This window comes from Balearica regulorum, chromosome 9 (genome assembly GCF_011004875.1).
Source record: "Balearica regulorum gibbericeps isolate bBalReg1 chromosome 9, bBalReg1.pri, whole genome shotgun sequence".
NCBI classification, from domain to species: Eukaryota; Metazoa; Chordata; class Aves; order Gruiformes; family Gruidae; genus Balearica; species Balearica regulorum.
The window spans coordinates 16,769,182-16,786,948 of NC_046192.1; the positions used below are offsets into that span (position 1 = coordinate 16,769,182).

The 17,767-nt window shown below is 43.4% G+C and overlaps 1 protein-coding gene across 11 annotated transcripts in view; it reads right to left on the reverse strand.

The window, feature by feature from the left end:
- LPP (LIM domain containing preferred translocation partner in lipoma) overlaps positions 1-17,767 on the reverse strand; it is a 334,675-nt gene that overhangs the window by 54,975 nt on the left and 261,933 nt on the right. For all 11 annotated transcript variants that reach the window (XM_075761264.1, XM_075761266.1, XM_075761262.1 and 8 more), the window contains one exon: positions 17,445-17,568. In XM_075761264.1, coding sequence (XP_075617379.1) covers positions 17,445-17,568 — 124 coding nt within the window. The remainder of the gene's footprint in view (positions 1-17,444; positions 17,569-17,767) is intronic.

Sequence of the window (17,767 nt, forward strand, 5' to 3'; positions counted from 1 at the left end):
GCAGTTGTATATCTACTGAAGAGCCCCAGCTCAGGAAACAGAGGAGTTGAGTTGTTTGCGTGGCTTTGCCAGGCGCTCAGCCGGGGCATGGGACGCTGTCTCTGGAAGCAACAGTGATGCCTCCTCCAGCCCCTGCCTCCCCCCGGCTCTCCAACGCCACAAGCAGGGTGCCATGTCCATGCTGCTCCCTGGGCACTCCTTCCTACCTGCTTCTCTTCACTACAGCTCCCAGCCTGGGCATGGATATGATAAATAAAATAGTTTTAAGTTGCAAGTACACAGTTGGATGGAAAGAAGTAACATTTCTTTTGTTTTTTTTTTTAAATTAAAAAAGATGTTTGTGTTTGAGGGTGAGACTTTCAAAGCATTGATTTGCACCAAAAACCCGAGCCAACAAACACTTAACTAAATAAGGAATGCAATCATTTCATTTGGTAAAAAAAAATAAAATAAAAAAATAAAAAAAAAATCCTACTTTCACAGAAGTCCCCCACCTTCCTGTGCCATCACTCCTCTCCTTCAGGGGAAACTGATCACATATAGGAAGTTAAAAAAGCAAGAGTCATACAAAACTCCTGATTTTTCCAAAATAAAAATGGGGCAAAATTTGTAAAGGCTGTGAGAAAGTGGGGCTTTCCCACGCTTTCAAAAGCTGAGAAAGCTCTTCTTTTATTTTACTTTCATAGGAAAATGAGAGTTTTTAAAACAAAGATGACTCTTCTCCTTGCAACACATCACTAACATCGAAATCTTATTTTTTAGTGATACCTTACTATTACCTGGCATCCAGGGAACAATTTCAGCAGCTCTTCACTAAAACCCCGGTGAGGGGTGAAGGGAAGGGTATCAGTCAAGTCCTCGTGGGGCAGGCAGGAAACCTCTCTCTGGGCAACTCATCCCAAAGCTCATACTGTGGGGTTTTGCCCTTCCTGGGAAGGACCTTAGCAAGGGAAACTGTTGCTTGCAGAGCTGTGGATCAGACAAATTTTGGCAGTTCTGGTGATCCCAACAGCAACAACCACTAAGCCAGGTCCCTTTGCACTTACACTTGCGAAGCCACATTGCATAATAAACCCTGAACAGTGGAAGTACCAAATACACGACAGCATGCAAGGTGAGCAACCATGCTTGTCTGAATCTCCTGCAGGGAAAGGAAGGCAGGACAGAAGGCAGAAATCGCTCCTCCTCCCACCTTCCTCAGCGGTGATGGGCAGGGGAGGATTCCCTGGCTGATCCCCTGGCCCGATGGGCTCGCTCCATAATGCTGCGCCAGATGTCAGGATTCTCTTTTGGAAAGCCACAAAATAATACCTTGCAATTACTCATAGGGCCTGTGGTGGAAGCTACATGGGGGCAGCTCTCCCCAGCCTGTCTGGGCCCCCTCGCAGGTGTCTCTCCGAGCGTGCCGTCCCAGCCTGCTCGCCCACTGACTCAGGAGATTAGACTTGCTGGTAGAGCAGTGGAGGGTAGTTTCAGGGGCTGCTGCACCCAACCCCATATGTAAGCGGTGGCTGCAAAACAAAGCAGATCTGGAGGCCAGACAAGCTGGTCTCCTCTTGAGATGCTTGGTGTTCGTTATGCAACGGTTCATGCATCTTCTCCCACCCACTCCTCCAGGTGAGGAGGACGAGCCACCGGCTGCCCACAGGCTCATGCTGCTGCTCATTGCAAGCATGCCTTAAATGCAGATCAAGTTCTCCTTAACACTTGCTTTCTTAAGAGCTGAACCGAGGGTGTAGTCAGAAGGGACTATCTAAGACTCACACTGATACAGATTGCACACTTTTTGTCTAGGTCAAAAGATTAGTTGCCTTTTATTGCATTCCCAAAGGACTACAGTTAGGTTTGCAGCACAAAAGCAGCCCCAGGAGCCCAAGTGACGGGTTGAGGCCTTGTGTTTGGTGCTGAACAAAGACAACAAACAATGTCCCCTTTCCCAAAGACTTTCACCTCCAACTGCTTCCATGTTGCGCAAGGGCACTTCAAACCACTTCTGTCCCCCAGCCCAGCACACCCATTTCATAAGCCCAGGAGGATAGGCGCCATCAGTATGTTCACCAGACTCAAGCCCAGCCAAGAATCACATCCACTGCTGGGCATGAATGACTCAATTCACTGTTCCATAGCCTGGCTGTGCTCCAGCTGGCATTCAGCAGCTTGTCTCTGCCTTGCTGCATCACTGGGAGGGTGGTGGCATGAAGTGATTTTTACCAAAGGTTCTCTTCCACAGAGAAGGTGAAAACGCCTGAGCAGCGGCAAAGTTTTGAGCCAGAGATGCTTCCCGTGCCAAAGGCTCTAGCCTACCAACCTGGCATACCTCCTGCATGCCTGCCGGGGGAAAAAGGTCTGACAAAAAACAAGAAACAGGGAGGGAACCTGTCCTCCTCCTGCCAAAAGTGAAAAGAAAAAAAAAAAAAAAAAGGTGGAGAAAAGCTCTACAAAGAGTAGAGTCTTGAACAAATGGCAGCTCTCATATCCCCAACAGCTTTGAGGCCTGTGGTTTTCAAAGGTGTCTGACTGCATTAGAAGAAGATGTCCCACCAAATTTCAACCAGCACCTCATTTATTTACGGTCTTTTGAAAACTCTGCCTTTCACAATCCGGCACCAGCCCAAAGTTTCTTTACTGTTTTGAAACACGCACTGTCTGCGTGTCGACAGCAGCCCTGCCGTAAATCACATCCATCAGGTGCTGGAAACTGCCTCACCTGTAGATCGACCATCCACTGTCCCTTGCGCTGAATTCCACCACTCCAAATTTCTCAGCAGCTGGAATCAACTAACTCTGTTTTTTCTCATTAAAGCAACCTACTGGACAGAGGTTTCCTTCTTTGCCCCAAAACCTGGGACTTTTCCAACCAGGTGCAAGGTCCAATATTTGTTTACTCTCTTGGACAAGTAACAGGAGCTTTACAACCTGGGATGGAGAGGTGCTCCCATTCTGGAGAGGACATGCAACATTTGTTTCTACTTAGGATGACCAGACATATCATAACCTTAAAATGTGACATTGGTAGTGAGAGCAAAAGTCCTCTTAAAATAACATTTGATGTTGGTGACACCGTATTAATTATACTCATGTAATTATGCAATAATTACAATTCTGCTCATCCTTTGGGTCATGGGACCTGCTTTTACTGGCTGAGGTAGATGGAAAGTAATACTGATAACTCTCTAAACTATTTTCAAAATGACCTCCCTGTGGCACATGCTGCATATCTGGAGTCCATGATGGAGCAGTATGATATCAAGTATCCATAGATCATTATTGTCACCTGATTGTCACATTCTCAGAGCTTGATGGAAAAGGAGACAAAAGTTTTCTTGCTTGGCCTCCATTAGAAGTGAATTAGTGTAAAATATGAGATACATATTTATAAAAAATATTATTTTATTTAAAGAAAGTATGTGGAAAACCCATCTGCACAATTGCATGTGTCACTCTCACACATCCTACAGCTTTTGATTCCTAATTAGCAAAGCTAAAAAATAATAATAAGTTAAAAAAAACCTCGCACCACACAGCCAACCTCTTTAGTGGCCCTAAAACTGCGCTGAGGCGGTGGTTTAGACTCTAAGGCCTGGTGACTAACAGTAGGAGACATGGGAAATGTGGGTTCTGATCCACATTTATCATGATATCCATATTTACCATTGTCCTGACATTTAACCTGAAGTCCTCCATGCAGAGGCTCTGATGTTGATCCACATCTACAAAGGCGCACTCAAAGTATTACTCATCACATTTCTAAGATGGAAGGTTCTTTCTAAATTGGCTTCTGCACGAAGGGCACCAATCCCTGTCTCCTGAATTATTCACACAATTCTTGACCTGAGAATTTTGCGCAGATGGAAACTGAAACCCCAAAAGCTTTCCCTCCTCGTGACAGAGCTGAACCAATCGGGAAGGACCGATCCGATATCCAGAGGTCATGATGAGTCCTGCCAGTCCAATGTCCTTGAGCGGGCATTAGAAAAGGCTATCATCAGCGGGGGTTATAAGTGTTTGCCAAAAACTTGGTGTTGGAAAAACCTCCTGAACATCCCGAACCAGTGACGGCAACCTCCATATGAAGAAAGTTGGCAAATCGTTGTGCTCTGAACTTTCAGGGTGCTCTTTACTGTTTTCCTACATACATGGGAGTTCACTGTGAAGATATTTAATCCTCATTAAGCACTTCGGTATGACAGTAGGGAAAACTGATGGACTTGTTTACATGGGATAACAGAATCATTTGAAATCCACTAGACCTCCAAATTTAGATCTGAGGTACGTGTAGAGACACTTGTTTCAGCTTATCCCAAGCCTGATTTTAACTGATGTAAACTTAGTCAACTTCAGGTAGTTTTGAATTTATATGACCAATCCCAGAAAGCCAATGCTGGTTTAAGTCGGTTGGTTTCCATTTGCACCTAAAATGATGCAACTTTGTTATGTTGACAAAGCCAGATGTGAAGCGTAGATCAGGGAAGCTATTATTCACACCCCAGCACAGGAAACTGCGGGGGAGATTTTCGTCCCAGTGAAAGGCTACAACTTGCAAAAGTGAGCATCCAAAACAGAGAATTGCAGCAATGTGAGACCCAATGCAAATGTTTGAGACTTCAAACATTTTGGAAATATCTTTCATTGTTTTGCACTGCTCTAAGCATCCCCTTTGCAGCCTCTGCATAGATGAGGACCTGTGAAATAACATGCATTATGCAGCTCCTGGGAAGTCTCCAGCTCATGTTCTAGACCAGATAACTCCAGAAGCATTTGAGTTAAGCTTCAGATCCATGTCCAAACATTAGAACACCTGGAAAAAGTCTGAATTCCAGTATGGCTTCACAAGAAAGTCAAAACAACCTCTCCATAACCTCTTCCATAAGGAAGAGATTAGACTAACATTTTGGAAGCCACAGACTAAGACTTACGAACTATTTTTCCTGCAGATGAGCCCTTGTCTGAGGTACTAAGGGTCACCATGGGATATTCCTAGCTAAAAGGGACACAAAATTAGTAAAACACTTGCCCAGGGGAAACAATATGAATATCTCATAGCATTATTTCCGCTGCATATTGTTTTGTTCTCCCCTGTTCCCAGAGCACAAGCATGAAGCAACTGCACAAACTGATCTCTTGAGAGCTTAGTCTATATTTAGTCCACCAGACCTCTAGCCAAGCTGATGTCAGTTTGAGCATCTTCTAGTCAACACACACCTATTGAGATGAGACCCACTATGCGTCACGATTAGACCATGCTCCAAAACATCATCCTGTAAAACGTTACTTGTTCTCCTGAACAGCTGCAATTTTCCTAGGCCAGAACAGCTCTTGTCACCAGGCATTTGCTGGATGCACACCATTCCTACTTGCTGCCTAACAGCTGTTATTCATAGTCTCAGGACTTTGGTCATTTACAAGAGACTCCAGGCCACGGGTCAGCCTTCTCTTCTCTCCTAAATGAAAGAAAGTTGTTCTGCAAAGGACAATAGGCAGTGAGACTGTGTGAACACCTTACAATTGTACAAAACACAAGGAAACTGAGGCTGGCAGACCTGAAACAGCTTAGTTATGGCTCCTCACCCAATGCTCTGCTATAATCAGAGCAAAGAAATAACAAAAACCACCAAGATCCCAAGACTAATTGGCTTTCTGTGAAGTATTGTTTTTGTTTAAAAGACCAAGCCATGCTTAGATCAATGGGCCTTATGAACAAAGCCCTTTACTCATGAACATGGCATGACCAGGGCTAGCTCAGGGCACTGATCTGCAACCCCCAAACAGCAATGTCCCTCTGCCCTAAGCTTAGGGGTGGCCTCTTTTCAGATGCCCATCTCTGACTCTTTGGCTGAGGCTCCTGAAACTTGTGTTATCTGTGCAGTTTTATGCCTAAGCCCTCTAGACCTGAAAGTATGTGTCTCTCCCCTGAGTGAGCAAACAGAGCAGTTTCCATTCCTCACTCCGTATAGAGACAGCAGTGCCGAAAGAGACTGAAAGAGTTTAAATGACAGGTTTTCACTAGGAGCTGGCCATATAACTGACATAGCCCTTCTGGTTCTCCTCAGCTGCCCTTCTGAAGGAGGGATGCCACAGAGATGGCAATGCACCAGCTGTGCACATCTGCAGTGCACATGCTCCACTTTCTTCACCTTTTGAATTATGGCTGTGAAAAAAGAGTGGTAATAATTCTGACCATAAGCAACCTCACTTTTTCACTCCCCTCCTCTTGTTGCCTTGCATAGAAATTGAGTATACATAGAATAAGAGGTTATGGTTGTAGGTTCTGGCCATCAGTAGTGACCTAATGGCATTACACAAGCACGGCACACTGAAGCCTGTGCTTTGCCTTATTATCTTTAGAAGAAGCCAATGTTTTTAGACATATACAGATAAACGATGGAATATTTAAAATGTCCCACTTAAAACATTCACTCTTATGGTAGCCATAACCTCCCCACTCCTTTCCTCCCTCCACACCTTTCTCCCTCCTCTAAACATATATTGGATTTGCCAATGCTGGAGATAGTTACACTTCACAAGACCTTGGAGGCATTGAAAGCTGGATCAGTTGATGCAAGATGTTGAGATGGAGAATGAGAAAGAAGGGAATGCCATTAGAATTCAGGGTCCATGCAGCATCCTGCACTATATATATATGCACAACCACACACATACATATGCATTTTAGGATTCTCACTAATTTCAGCCACGGGACAGAAATGAGAAGCAGCTGCCCAGCTCGTGGAGATGACAACGAGAACACATGACCAGGATTAGCTCCATGTTGGCAATGATGATCGCTAGGACTTTCCTGTCCAGAAGAGCTGACTGCACATGACAGTCTTCTGCAGAGCACAAATGACCCATATTAGCATCCCTTCCAAATGTCTCCCTCCAGGAAAGCTCAGCCAGACACAATTCTTACCTCATGTGATCACAAACAATCCCCACATTAAAAAGTGGTGGAAAGTCAGTATTGTCATGTCCCAGCCATTCATCAACACAACAGAAAAGTCTGCTTTCTGCAGGCTTTTTGGAAGCCAGAAGCTGAATTCACTTGCCTTTCAGGGCAAGCAGATAATAAGGAAACAGTGGCATTTTAAAAGCTGGGGTTTTTAAGGGTGTAATTTTAAATTACAACAATGACAACAAAAACAACCAAAACCCCCACAAAAACTTCCCTTACTTCCAACCTGCCCTCACATAAAATGCTGCACATCATCTGCCCGGTCTGTCCATCACAGCACAGACAGAATCAGAACACACACTCAGTAGATAGTAAGTTATAAACCTCTCAGGATATCGTCTGGAACCAGAATTTGTTGATGAAATTGTATATTAAAGCTGAACACTGCTGCTAACTGAATACAGCTTGATTCACAGCTTTAAACAAATAGTTTAGCGTGGCTTGGACAGTAATTTGGAAGGATCTACGAGAGAAAATCATTCACATCCCAAGTCCAGCTGCCTGTCTTCAGCTGCAGACAGTGTCTTACTCTTTGGAAGATAGTTGCACCCACACCTCTAAACTCTCTATACAAAGGTGTCTGTTATTGCCAGGGTGTTTTACTGAACTGCTGTGTTCAAAGCGGAGATTAATTTCGTCAACTGCTAAAACCCATACACCTACCTGTGCTGTCCCCTTTTGACCTGGTGCTGTGAACACAGTTTTTCAGGGGTTAAGCTCTCGTAGCTCACACTACCAGAGGTAACATTTTCTACATCTCTGTGTATGCCTTGGCAGACACAGAAGAAAAAAAAAAAAAGAAAAAATAAATGCAAATGAGCAAGTTCATAAATGAAAGCTGGTGACGAGGTATCAGATGTGGTCTCCCGTCTCTGGTTTGCACCCACAGCGATCCTACTGCTATTGAAGTTTTCCATTTCCCCCAACGGGGCTGGCTGAGGCAGGGCCACGGGACAGGCACGGTGCTTTGCCACTCTCTCCTAATCAGCTGACATAATCTGTGCTGGCACAGTCCAGGCAGGTGACATCTTAACAGCAAGTTTCACAAGTCGAAACAAGTTTACTCTCGGCTGCTGGTAGCATCCCAAATGTCTGCCAGGGCTGGCTTCTCGTGATCTGCCTGCCAGTTTGGGATGACAGTCTCCTGACTTTTGAGCACCAGTTGTGACCTTGGGTTGTAGCCAGGGACGTCAAAACTGTGTTCATGTCCAAGATGACATGATGAACAGCAAGGTGCATTTACAGACATAAAAACAGTACAGCTCACTAAAAGCAGCAGGAAAGTTTGGCTACTTTTGATTCCTTTCATTCTTTTAATCCTCCCCTACCTCTTTGCACCACTGAGAAACACTCTGTGTTGATTATGCTGACATTGACAGCAGAGCTGGAATTTTTTTCTTTTTTTTTTTTTTTTGCACATCTCAGATGAGAAAGTGGGTTATGATTCATCTCGCACAATCTGAGTCAAAGTGATTCCTTAAAAAAAAAGAAAAGAAAAGAAAAAACCAAACAGTTTTGATGCGTTTCCATCAGAAGAGAACAGGCTGGAGGAGAACACTTAGCAAATGAGACAGCCTCGTTTAATTTTCTTTTTTACCACATATCACTCTCAGATAAAATCTGGCCTTTCCCCCCCAACTAAACTTCAAATGACACTCAAAATACCCCCAAAAGTTACTGGCAAGAGACAAACCACCATATCAAAAAAGACAGCATGAGACAAATGGCACCAGAAGAAGAAATAACAAATGCCACACTGTGCCCCCCACCCAACCCTGTGGAATGGTGACTGCTAGACTGGAAAGTAATAGATTACTATGGTGAATTATCAATTTTCCTAATAGCCTTGAACTATCTAAATGCTGAAGTGTGATAGCATTAGTGGGTACATTATATTAACAGCAGTTAAAATTACCAAGTGTGATCCTGGAGCGCTTTTTCCCCCTTTCTTATTTTCACAGCTATGTTATTAACCCTGGAAAATAGGGCTTGTGATCTAAATGCTGGGAAGAGCCTTCAGACCGGTTGTGATTTCTCATCAGACAAGGCTCACGAGTCCATTTTGTTGATTTTCACATAAAATAAAGTGTGTGGCCACAGCTGTGGGTAAGGCACGGGACTTGAAGGAATTCTAGGCTCAAATCCCACTTTGCTACTGGTTCTCTGCATGACTCTGGGTGAGTCATCTAAACTCTGCCAGTCAGCTCCTCATTTGTAAATTAAGGACAATAATCATTTCCTGGTCCTTGCTGTATTTTCAGTTTGGGAGCTCTGAGGGATGCATACTGTTTCCTACTTCATGTTTAATTTGCACATAGTGCAGCATGACCACAGTTTTGCTAGCAGGCCTTAGATGTTACTGCGGTACAAATAAGCCATAATATAACACGGAAGCAACTGCAAATTCAGTGCAATCAGCTTCAAACAATAGGTGAACTGGTTTCAGTTTTAAAAAAACCAAAAAAAAAAAAAAAAAAAAAAAAGAGTTCATTCATGCCAGGTCATGTGCATAACTAACTCAAAACAAAGAGAAATTAAACTGTTTTCATGTTACTGGGACAAAGATTTGTCCAGGACTGCATGGCTGGAAGTGTGGTTTCTAACTATAGCTCCAAAACTGACTACCTGTATCTCTCTCCACAACTTAGCCATAAGTTATGACCAAAAAAAGAGAATGTCTCAAGGCTTACAACACTCCAAAGCTCTATCTGAAGTGAAAATTATTTCTGTAAAACTACAATCCAGAGAAACATTCTCACGCATTCATAGACACACATACATACACCCCCTCTTAAAAATACCTGTGCGTGAGAATTTAGTGCTTAGGAAATCCTGGATGGAAACTCCTGGTTTCACTTGTCTCCATAAAACAGATCTAACAGGAGGAGAGGGAGAACAAACCTTCTCCATCCCACATGCCTCTAAGACTAACAGTCTGCCTTCAGCTCTTGGCCTCCTCGAGGAGATTCCCAACCAGGGGTCCTCTGGGTGCCACAATTTATGGGTTTTAGTGAGGTGATGACGTACCCACAGAGAACCCCCCTGAGACCAGCCAACTCATTTCATGTGGGGCAGGAAACAGCCATAAGGTAGGTCACACTTTCGCTTCTTAATGACCTGAGTTAGCTACGGACTAATGACCTGCAGCCAAAGACTTGATGGTTCATTATCAATTCTTCCGCCATTTCAGTCCATAGAGAGTTTACTTTGGGCATGTAAGTTTATCATGAACAAGCTGGATTCTCTTTGAACTGCTTCTCAAATAAAGGTAGATTTACTTTGTTTTCATGTAGGACTATTAATTTTGGGGGGTTTGGCTAGTAGACTCATCGTCAACAGTTTTTTTCAGAAAGAGACTGAGCTTTGCTATCCATTTGTACAGTTCCTAGCACACCAAGGGCCCTATCACAACATAAGAAATATCTACCACCCCCATAGAATAATTTTTTTCCATGGATATGTTAATTTTTAAACATGCAGAAGAATCCTGTAGAATACAGCTGTACTTTAGAAAGACACATCCCTGATATTTCATTATCACATTTCACTCCTCTTAGAAGACAGCAGGAAATTGTCAGCTTTCATTTACTGACTGTTGGGACAAACCTAATTCCACTCGTAGCCTGAAACCCACCTTTCTTTCACAGCACGCAGGTGATCATGGAAATCCCTTTGCTAAAATGCTACCTTGGTATTCTGTACTTATTCTTCATTAAATGACTTCTGTATCAAATCAGTTCTGTTTAAAAGTAAAAATATGTCTAGGCTGACTGCCAGTAATTCAAGCTAAACCAGAGACTTAAAAACACCAAGGAAGTCATGCTGCTTGCTACCTGTTCCAGCTGGCATTTTATCACCTACAGTAATAAAGGGTAATTTTGGTTTTGATGCAAGATTTTGATCACATCTGTGAAGCAGTGCTGGTCTCTGACAAGACTGTGCTTCAGAAACACTCATGATGCAAAGTCTCGTCCACTCTTGTGTGAATAAGAAGAGGAAAAAGAGAACGTGAGTCTCCTGCCTCCTGGCACATGTGGGTACCAGGCGCTCAGGGCTTAAGAGTGCCATCTTCCCTCTTTTCTGACTGTTATATCTGCTTGATCTTCATTAAGAGATCTGCACTCAAAACTTTATAAGACTAAGATCCCTGGCATAAAAAGATCTAGGTGCTTAGCTTCACAAAACATTTTTCCCACAATTACTGCAGAGTAGGATGTGGATCACATCAATAGCAGGAAGAATCAAACTTTTGCGTCCATTTACACAGTCTTTCAAATGCTGAAAAGGAACTTAAACCAGCTCCCAGCCTCTGTGTCCCTTTTTTCTCTTGCCTTTCTCAAGGCTGCAGATAAATGCATGTAGACATGGTATATTTTGCTCTCCAATCACTGACTGGCCTCCTCTTTTTCTCTTTCGACTTTGGAACTGTGAGGCAAAATTCGCCCAGTAGGTAGCGTTGAGACTATCCTTATAAATTTGCTCTCCAAACTCTACCTGTACTTGCTGTGCAAGGATGCCGGCAGTCACAGGACTCCCTGAAAGCAAGCTAGATGGGGGTGGCAAGGACTGACAGAAGTGAGACTGAAGAAACAGGCTCTGAAAGCCATTTACCAGGGTAATTAAAGCCCCTGGGGAGCAGAGGGAGGGTGACTCCCCTTGCGGCAGGCCACAAGAGGGCAGCTGAATGTTGATGGTACCGCACTATGACCTCCCTTGAGCACAGGCTGCTCCCAGCCTTTGAGGCTGTGCGCAAATGGTGGACTACGGCTTGAACATAAAAAATAACAACTTGAACTACAATGGAGAAAAGGGTCTCCATTATATGTCTGTTCTTCCTGCTTTTGTGAGCGTTACATAACAGAAAATGACTGTCGGCTCATCAGTCGTCGAAAATCTAACCTACTATTTTCTGATCCAGATGTTGTTCAGATGAGGACATATGCTATCTTGCACCAGAAACCCCGCCTTTAAACAAAAGGCATGATGACACATCACATTACATGGCAAAATTACGATGTAATTATGCTCTTGTAATAATAATATGCATCTTTTAATGATAACCTTTTCAGAAGAGACCTAGGAATACAGGCAAGATATGACAACTTTCATTTTCTTTTTCTGGTGGTAATTCCGGTGAAACTAAGAGGCTACTTGAGCCTCTTAGAGGCTATGGAAATGCCTGACGAAGACTGAAATGCAGAACAGGTTCAATTTAGAGACACTAGAACTGTTGAATGCACAGAGTCATGTCAAAGGAAACAAAGACAGCATGAACTGAAGGAAGCCATAGCTGGACAACCTACTGTGCCTCCTCATCTGAAGCTTCTATGACTCTACCACACTCTCTCCCGTATCTTACTTGGACTACTACCTGCCAACCCATGTCCTACCTCTCAAGAAGCAAAACTAGGGAACAGCTTTGACACTGTTTGAACACTATGTCTCTGGTCCTAGTGAAGGATTTTTAGCTTATGAATGGAAGCCTAGTGGAGACACAAAGCCAGTGAGTAGAAAGGTTGACAGAGCCTTGACAGATTCAACACTGGTGCCACTTATCATTCTTTAGTCTTAACTGTGACACAGCATCTCAGAGAACCATTGGAGATGAAGGCTTCTCCATGGGGGGCACTCATACAACTGCTTCTGTTAATCAGCTCCTGTCTGAAGGACTATGCAGATTAAGTGCCCTGCAAATAGGGTGAAAGGGGGGAAAAAAGGAGTTTAGAAAGGTAAAATGATCTGCCACAGGTCTCACAAGAGGTCAGGATGAGAAGCAGGAAAGGAAGTCAAGCATCTTGCTTGTTGGCCTTGCTCTTCAGCCTAACTCTGCACCGCCTCTCCCACTGTCAAAGTCAGGACATACAGCAAACAGACATAAGAAAACTACATATCCTGAATTACCAGCTCTGGGAGAAATCAAGGTCCCTTTATTGTACAAACTGAGTACTTTCAACAGGGCCATCTCAGTATCTCTCTTCTTCCCTTGTGCATCCCTACACCACACTGGAGCTACAAAAGGAGACTGTTACATTGTGAAATATACATCGTCGAATACATAAAAGTGGTGGTTCCTTTGGTAGCTCTGAGCACTTACGGTAAAATACCAGAGAAAGTTTCTTCCCACCAGTCAGGGAAACTCCTCTGCTGTGGGGAGTGACTCAGCTGGGACATAGTCCAGAAGGCAACAGGAGATGAGGGGCCCCGATGGCACTTTTCCAGTCTTAATCAGCACTGTCTGCATGGTGACAGAGACTGATAAGCTGCCAGAAGTCATTTCTTTCTATGAGACTTGAAACAGTGGTCCAGAACAGTTGTGATCTTTGTGTGTGTAGATTTTGGGGTTTTTTTAAATGCAAAATCAAGGGCTTTAATTTCCCATGGTGGCCAACAACAATTTTGTTTGTTTCATCCTAATCTCCATAAATATCCATTTCTCCTCCCTCAACCTTACCCAATTTCCACTCCACAAAGTATTCTTTTTTTTTTTCCCCAACAAATCAGACATGCCCATCTGCAATAGCACATTTATCAACAGGGAGGGCTGTGACAGAGAGAAACCATCCCTACTGCACAGTGCATAACACATTTGGGAATCCTTTCTAATAAAAGGGGATTTGATTAAAGCCAGCCAACTACCACAGATCAGCAACTGAATCAGCAGTAAAGAAGGAAGAGTAGCTTAGACTTAAGGGACTTCAATTTGCTGATCTGCCAAGGACTTCCCAGGAGAAGTCACTCCATAACCTACAGAAGGGTAGGAGAGGACATACACCAAAGATCGGGGTGCTTAGACTTAGTATGGTAGTGTAGCCTTTCAACAAAACTAAGTTAGACAGAATACCCAGCATGTACGTTTAACTCCTAAAAATTCACAGCATTTTTTTTAATTATTATGCTCAGTGATGTTATTTCCATGCTTAAGCACTGCCTTGCCAATGGCAGCTAGAGGATTTCCCAGTGACTGGATTGTGCTGCTGTGGTAAGTCTAGGCAACAAACAGCTGCAAACTGTGATCTTGCTGCTCCAAAGTGTGTCTCTAACATGCTGCTTCTGGCTCTCACTATGCACCCGAGTTCCCTGGGAATGCAGTGTGAACCGTGCCGTGCTGCCAGCTGTGTCTGCTTGCATGAGTGATCACTGGCTAGAACAGCTCCCTGACTCTGAAACCACCTTCAGTAATTTCCACCCAGGCAAGCTGAAGAGAGGTGTAGTAAGCACAGACCTGATGGAAGTGCTGGCTGTCCTGCTCCTGAACTCAGTTCACTTGGTCTGCCAGCAGTACCAGCCGGTATTTCCAGGGCAAAGAGACAACTTTAGTGGCTCCTACTCCTCATCCCTCCCCAGGAACCTCCACTCTACCCACACTGACTCCAGAATCGAGATGGCTTGATCGAAAACCAGAGAAACGGCAAGTGAAATTGCAGAAGGAAGATGGTTACCAAAAAGATCCCAGAGTGCTGACGGGCCAAGTAAAATGACCTTTCTCCAGCCTGACAGTTCAAATGTAATTATTCCAACAAATTATTTTCATGACTTAATATAGCGCCTTGCAGCTTTCTAGCAAGGTTAATTAGATTCCTCAATTCAAAACCTATCTGCTCTTAACCAACTTTTAATACGCTGAAATCCAGTTTTCTAAATTCAAACTAATAAAAGTGATTAGCTGACAGCTATCTGGCATGCTACAATTACCATGGCATTTAGACCTCAGGCAGAAGATATTTAATGCAAATCAGAGTCAATGTCTCTGCCCATTTGTCCTTTTTCTGATTATTTGATCAATGTGCCATATGAATCTTGTACAATCTACGCTACCATGCTAAACAAATAAAAGAACAAAGGCAGAGATATTGGTTGAGACAGTTAACCAAAGCTGAAAGACTCTTTTTTTCCTCCCACACTTAATTTGTTCTTTCCACATGAGCATGAAGTTACTGAAAGGCACTGGCTGACAGCTCAAGTAGATAGGTATTTAGCTCTGACACAGCCGGAATTAGTACAAAACTCCAGGCCTGCACAGCCATATCAAAAAGCCTCGTCCACTCTGACTCGAGAGACCATCTTCCCCTGGGAGTAGCTCAGGCTGGAACAAACCTAGGAGGATGAGGGCAGCCCATCTCTTTGATTTTATCCAACCATAAAAAGCAGTTTGGCTCCAGAACTGCTGGTTTTCTTTTACGTTTTTCTTTGTAGGTATATAATTAGTTGTGGCCATGTCTCCCAAATGGCTGCATGGGGCACAGCATGCCTAGAGAGCTGAGGAGGAGTTCAGCCCCACACACGGTTCTTCTGCACATCAAGAACGCCAAGGCTGGACACTGCTTCAGAGATGACCTTCAGTGGCACAGATTCAGTGTAATTAGAAGATCAATAAGGTGCTGCTTGTAATTAAATATCACCTGTCCAACTAGTCTTGTTGTTTGCTTTTCATCTTCCAGCTTGCATCATGCATGATTATTCCATCTTTGATCACACTACCGCTTATATAAACAACACTGGCAAAATTTCTCAATGCTCTGGAGCCTCCTTTCCATTTTCTTGTCACCTGCTAAATTAAGAGCAATTGGCATGGCATTGGTCTGACCTACCATCTGATAGCCAAATTGATGACCTAACATTGGGAGACTTTATGTTCCAACCCTTTGAGCTATGCACCCCATTTGGATGAAAAAATTTTGATGTACCACACTCTCAAACAGAGCAGAGCCGTCTTAGTGATGCAGTATTAGTCTGCAAAACCCAAGCATTTAAGCTTCATAAATACAAGTGCTAAACAAAACTAAAGCTCCACTTCAGGAAGCAATTTCTGAGCTGTGAGGAAAATTAATCACTAGAACAGCTTATCAGGGTAGGTTGACTCACCATTGCTTGAAGTCTTTAAGATAAGATTAGATTTTTTTTTTTTTAAAGTCATGATTCAATCATGTTTCTGGGAGAAATGGAGAGTAGGACATTAGGCAGTATAACGGCAAGGTCCTTTCTGACCTTGGAGCCTGTGAATCTGCAAGTTCTTTGTTCACTTGCCTACCTTCTTGGGCTGTGGGGAGAACTGGGTGGGCTTTAGTCCATCAGCCAGCTCCTGCCACTCACAGCTCTGCATTAAGAAAATGACTGTAATCAAATCTCATGCTTCAGGGCTTCAGCCATTTGCCTGAAGGTAGCAGGGAAAAAAGTTGCTCCCTCTTGCCCACCCACGCTAATGGCTAAATACATGTTATGTTTGTTTGGTTGTTGCTTCACTTTTAAAACATTAGAGTGAAGAGAAATGGATACGGGCAGAGATGAAGTTAAATGCAGAAGCAGAGAAAATGCTGTCTGGTTTTCCTCTCTTCAGTTAGTCATTCTTGCTTACACCTCAGATCTGTGCTAGTCATCAACTCTGATGACTATCAATGTTTATAGAGAAGACATTTCGGCTGTGAGGGTGGAGACCGTAGAAGGTAGAAGGTACTGACGGAGAATGGGGACTGATATCAACCCCATCTACGGGGGCAATGTTTGTTTGATGAGAACATGTTGACCTTCTCAGATCCTTGTCACTGCAAGATCTTTGTTTATTAGTGAAACTGTGGTCCTACCTGCTTTCCAATTAAACCAAACCATGAAAGTTTCTTTAGGCCAGAAATGTTTTGGTCCAACTGAAATCTATAGCAAATAGACCTCGGGAGCAATGTAAATTAAGTTTTTAGGAAATGATAAAATAAAGGAATATACAGAATACAAAATGAATGACCTACTTCGCTCTTTGGCAGTTTCCTAACACCACAATCACCCAAGCCTGTAAGAAACTGAGCATACAGACAATATGCAGTGTTCAGAGGCCACATCATCTGTGTTTTATATAAAGGCAAGATATATATTTTACACCCATAGATGCCTGAGATAATTCTGTCCTATACCACTTAAAAAGGAAATTAGCTGCTTATCTTCCTTGCCTGGCAAGGAAGATGACACGGTTATAAGCCAATCAGTTCAGATTTGTCTTCCTTGCACTCGTTGGACCCAGTTCTGGGCTAACGGGTCCCCATGTAAAACCAACCTGACTGATTGACTCAAAATGGACTTCCTTTTAATCTACGTGAGCATACAGAAAATGATAATCCATGCCTTGGGAACAGAAGACATTTACACTGCCAGGTTTTTTGCAGCTGCAATGAGAAGGGATGGGGCAGATGGGCAAGACAGCACACTGCACCTGAATTGAGCCTGGTAGCCTAGAAGCTGGGGACAGATGGTGTAAAAATGAACCAGACACTGAAAAATTCAACTTTATAACCAGAAAGACTATAAACATACAGCAAGAGACCATGAGATTTATGCTGAAATTACAGAGGAATTCCTATGGATGATTACACTTCCAGACCAAGCATGGGAAGCAAATCCATCAATATGTATGTCACTATATTAACAGCATAGCTGCCAGGCCTCCCCATTACCGAACTTCGTAAATACAGAAAGGGTCTACAGACACTTGTGATGTAGCACTGCTCACCAAAGTAGTCATCAGAGGGAGGATTCTCCATGTCATACAGCATTTTCTTGGTCAGATGTTCCAGCTCGTCCTCAGGCCTGAAGGCAGGAGTGCTTGATGCAGGTCCAGAGCTTGGATACCCACTCTAAAAAAAAAGGACAAACAGCCTGTGATGTGGTATAAAAGCATTCACCCGCAGTAAGAAGGTCTATTGGCTGTTCAGTGCTGAACTTCGTTCTTTGTCTTATTTTTGTTTTTGTTAAAACCGAAGGGATTCACACAAGTAAACATCTCATTTAATGTAATGAAAATGGACTCCTAAAAACATCCAGTGAAGTGCTATA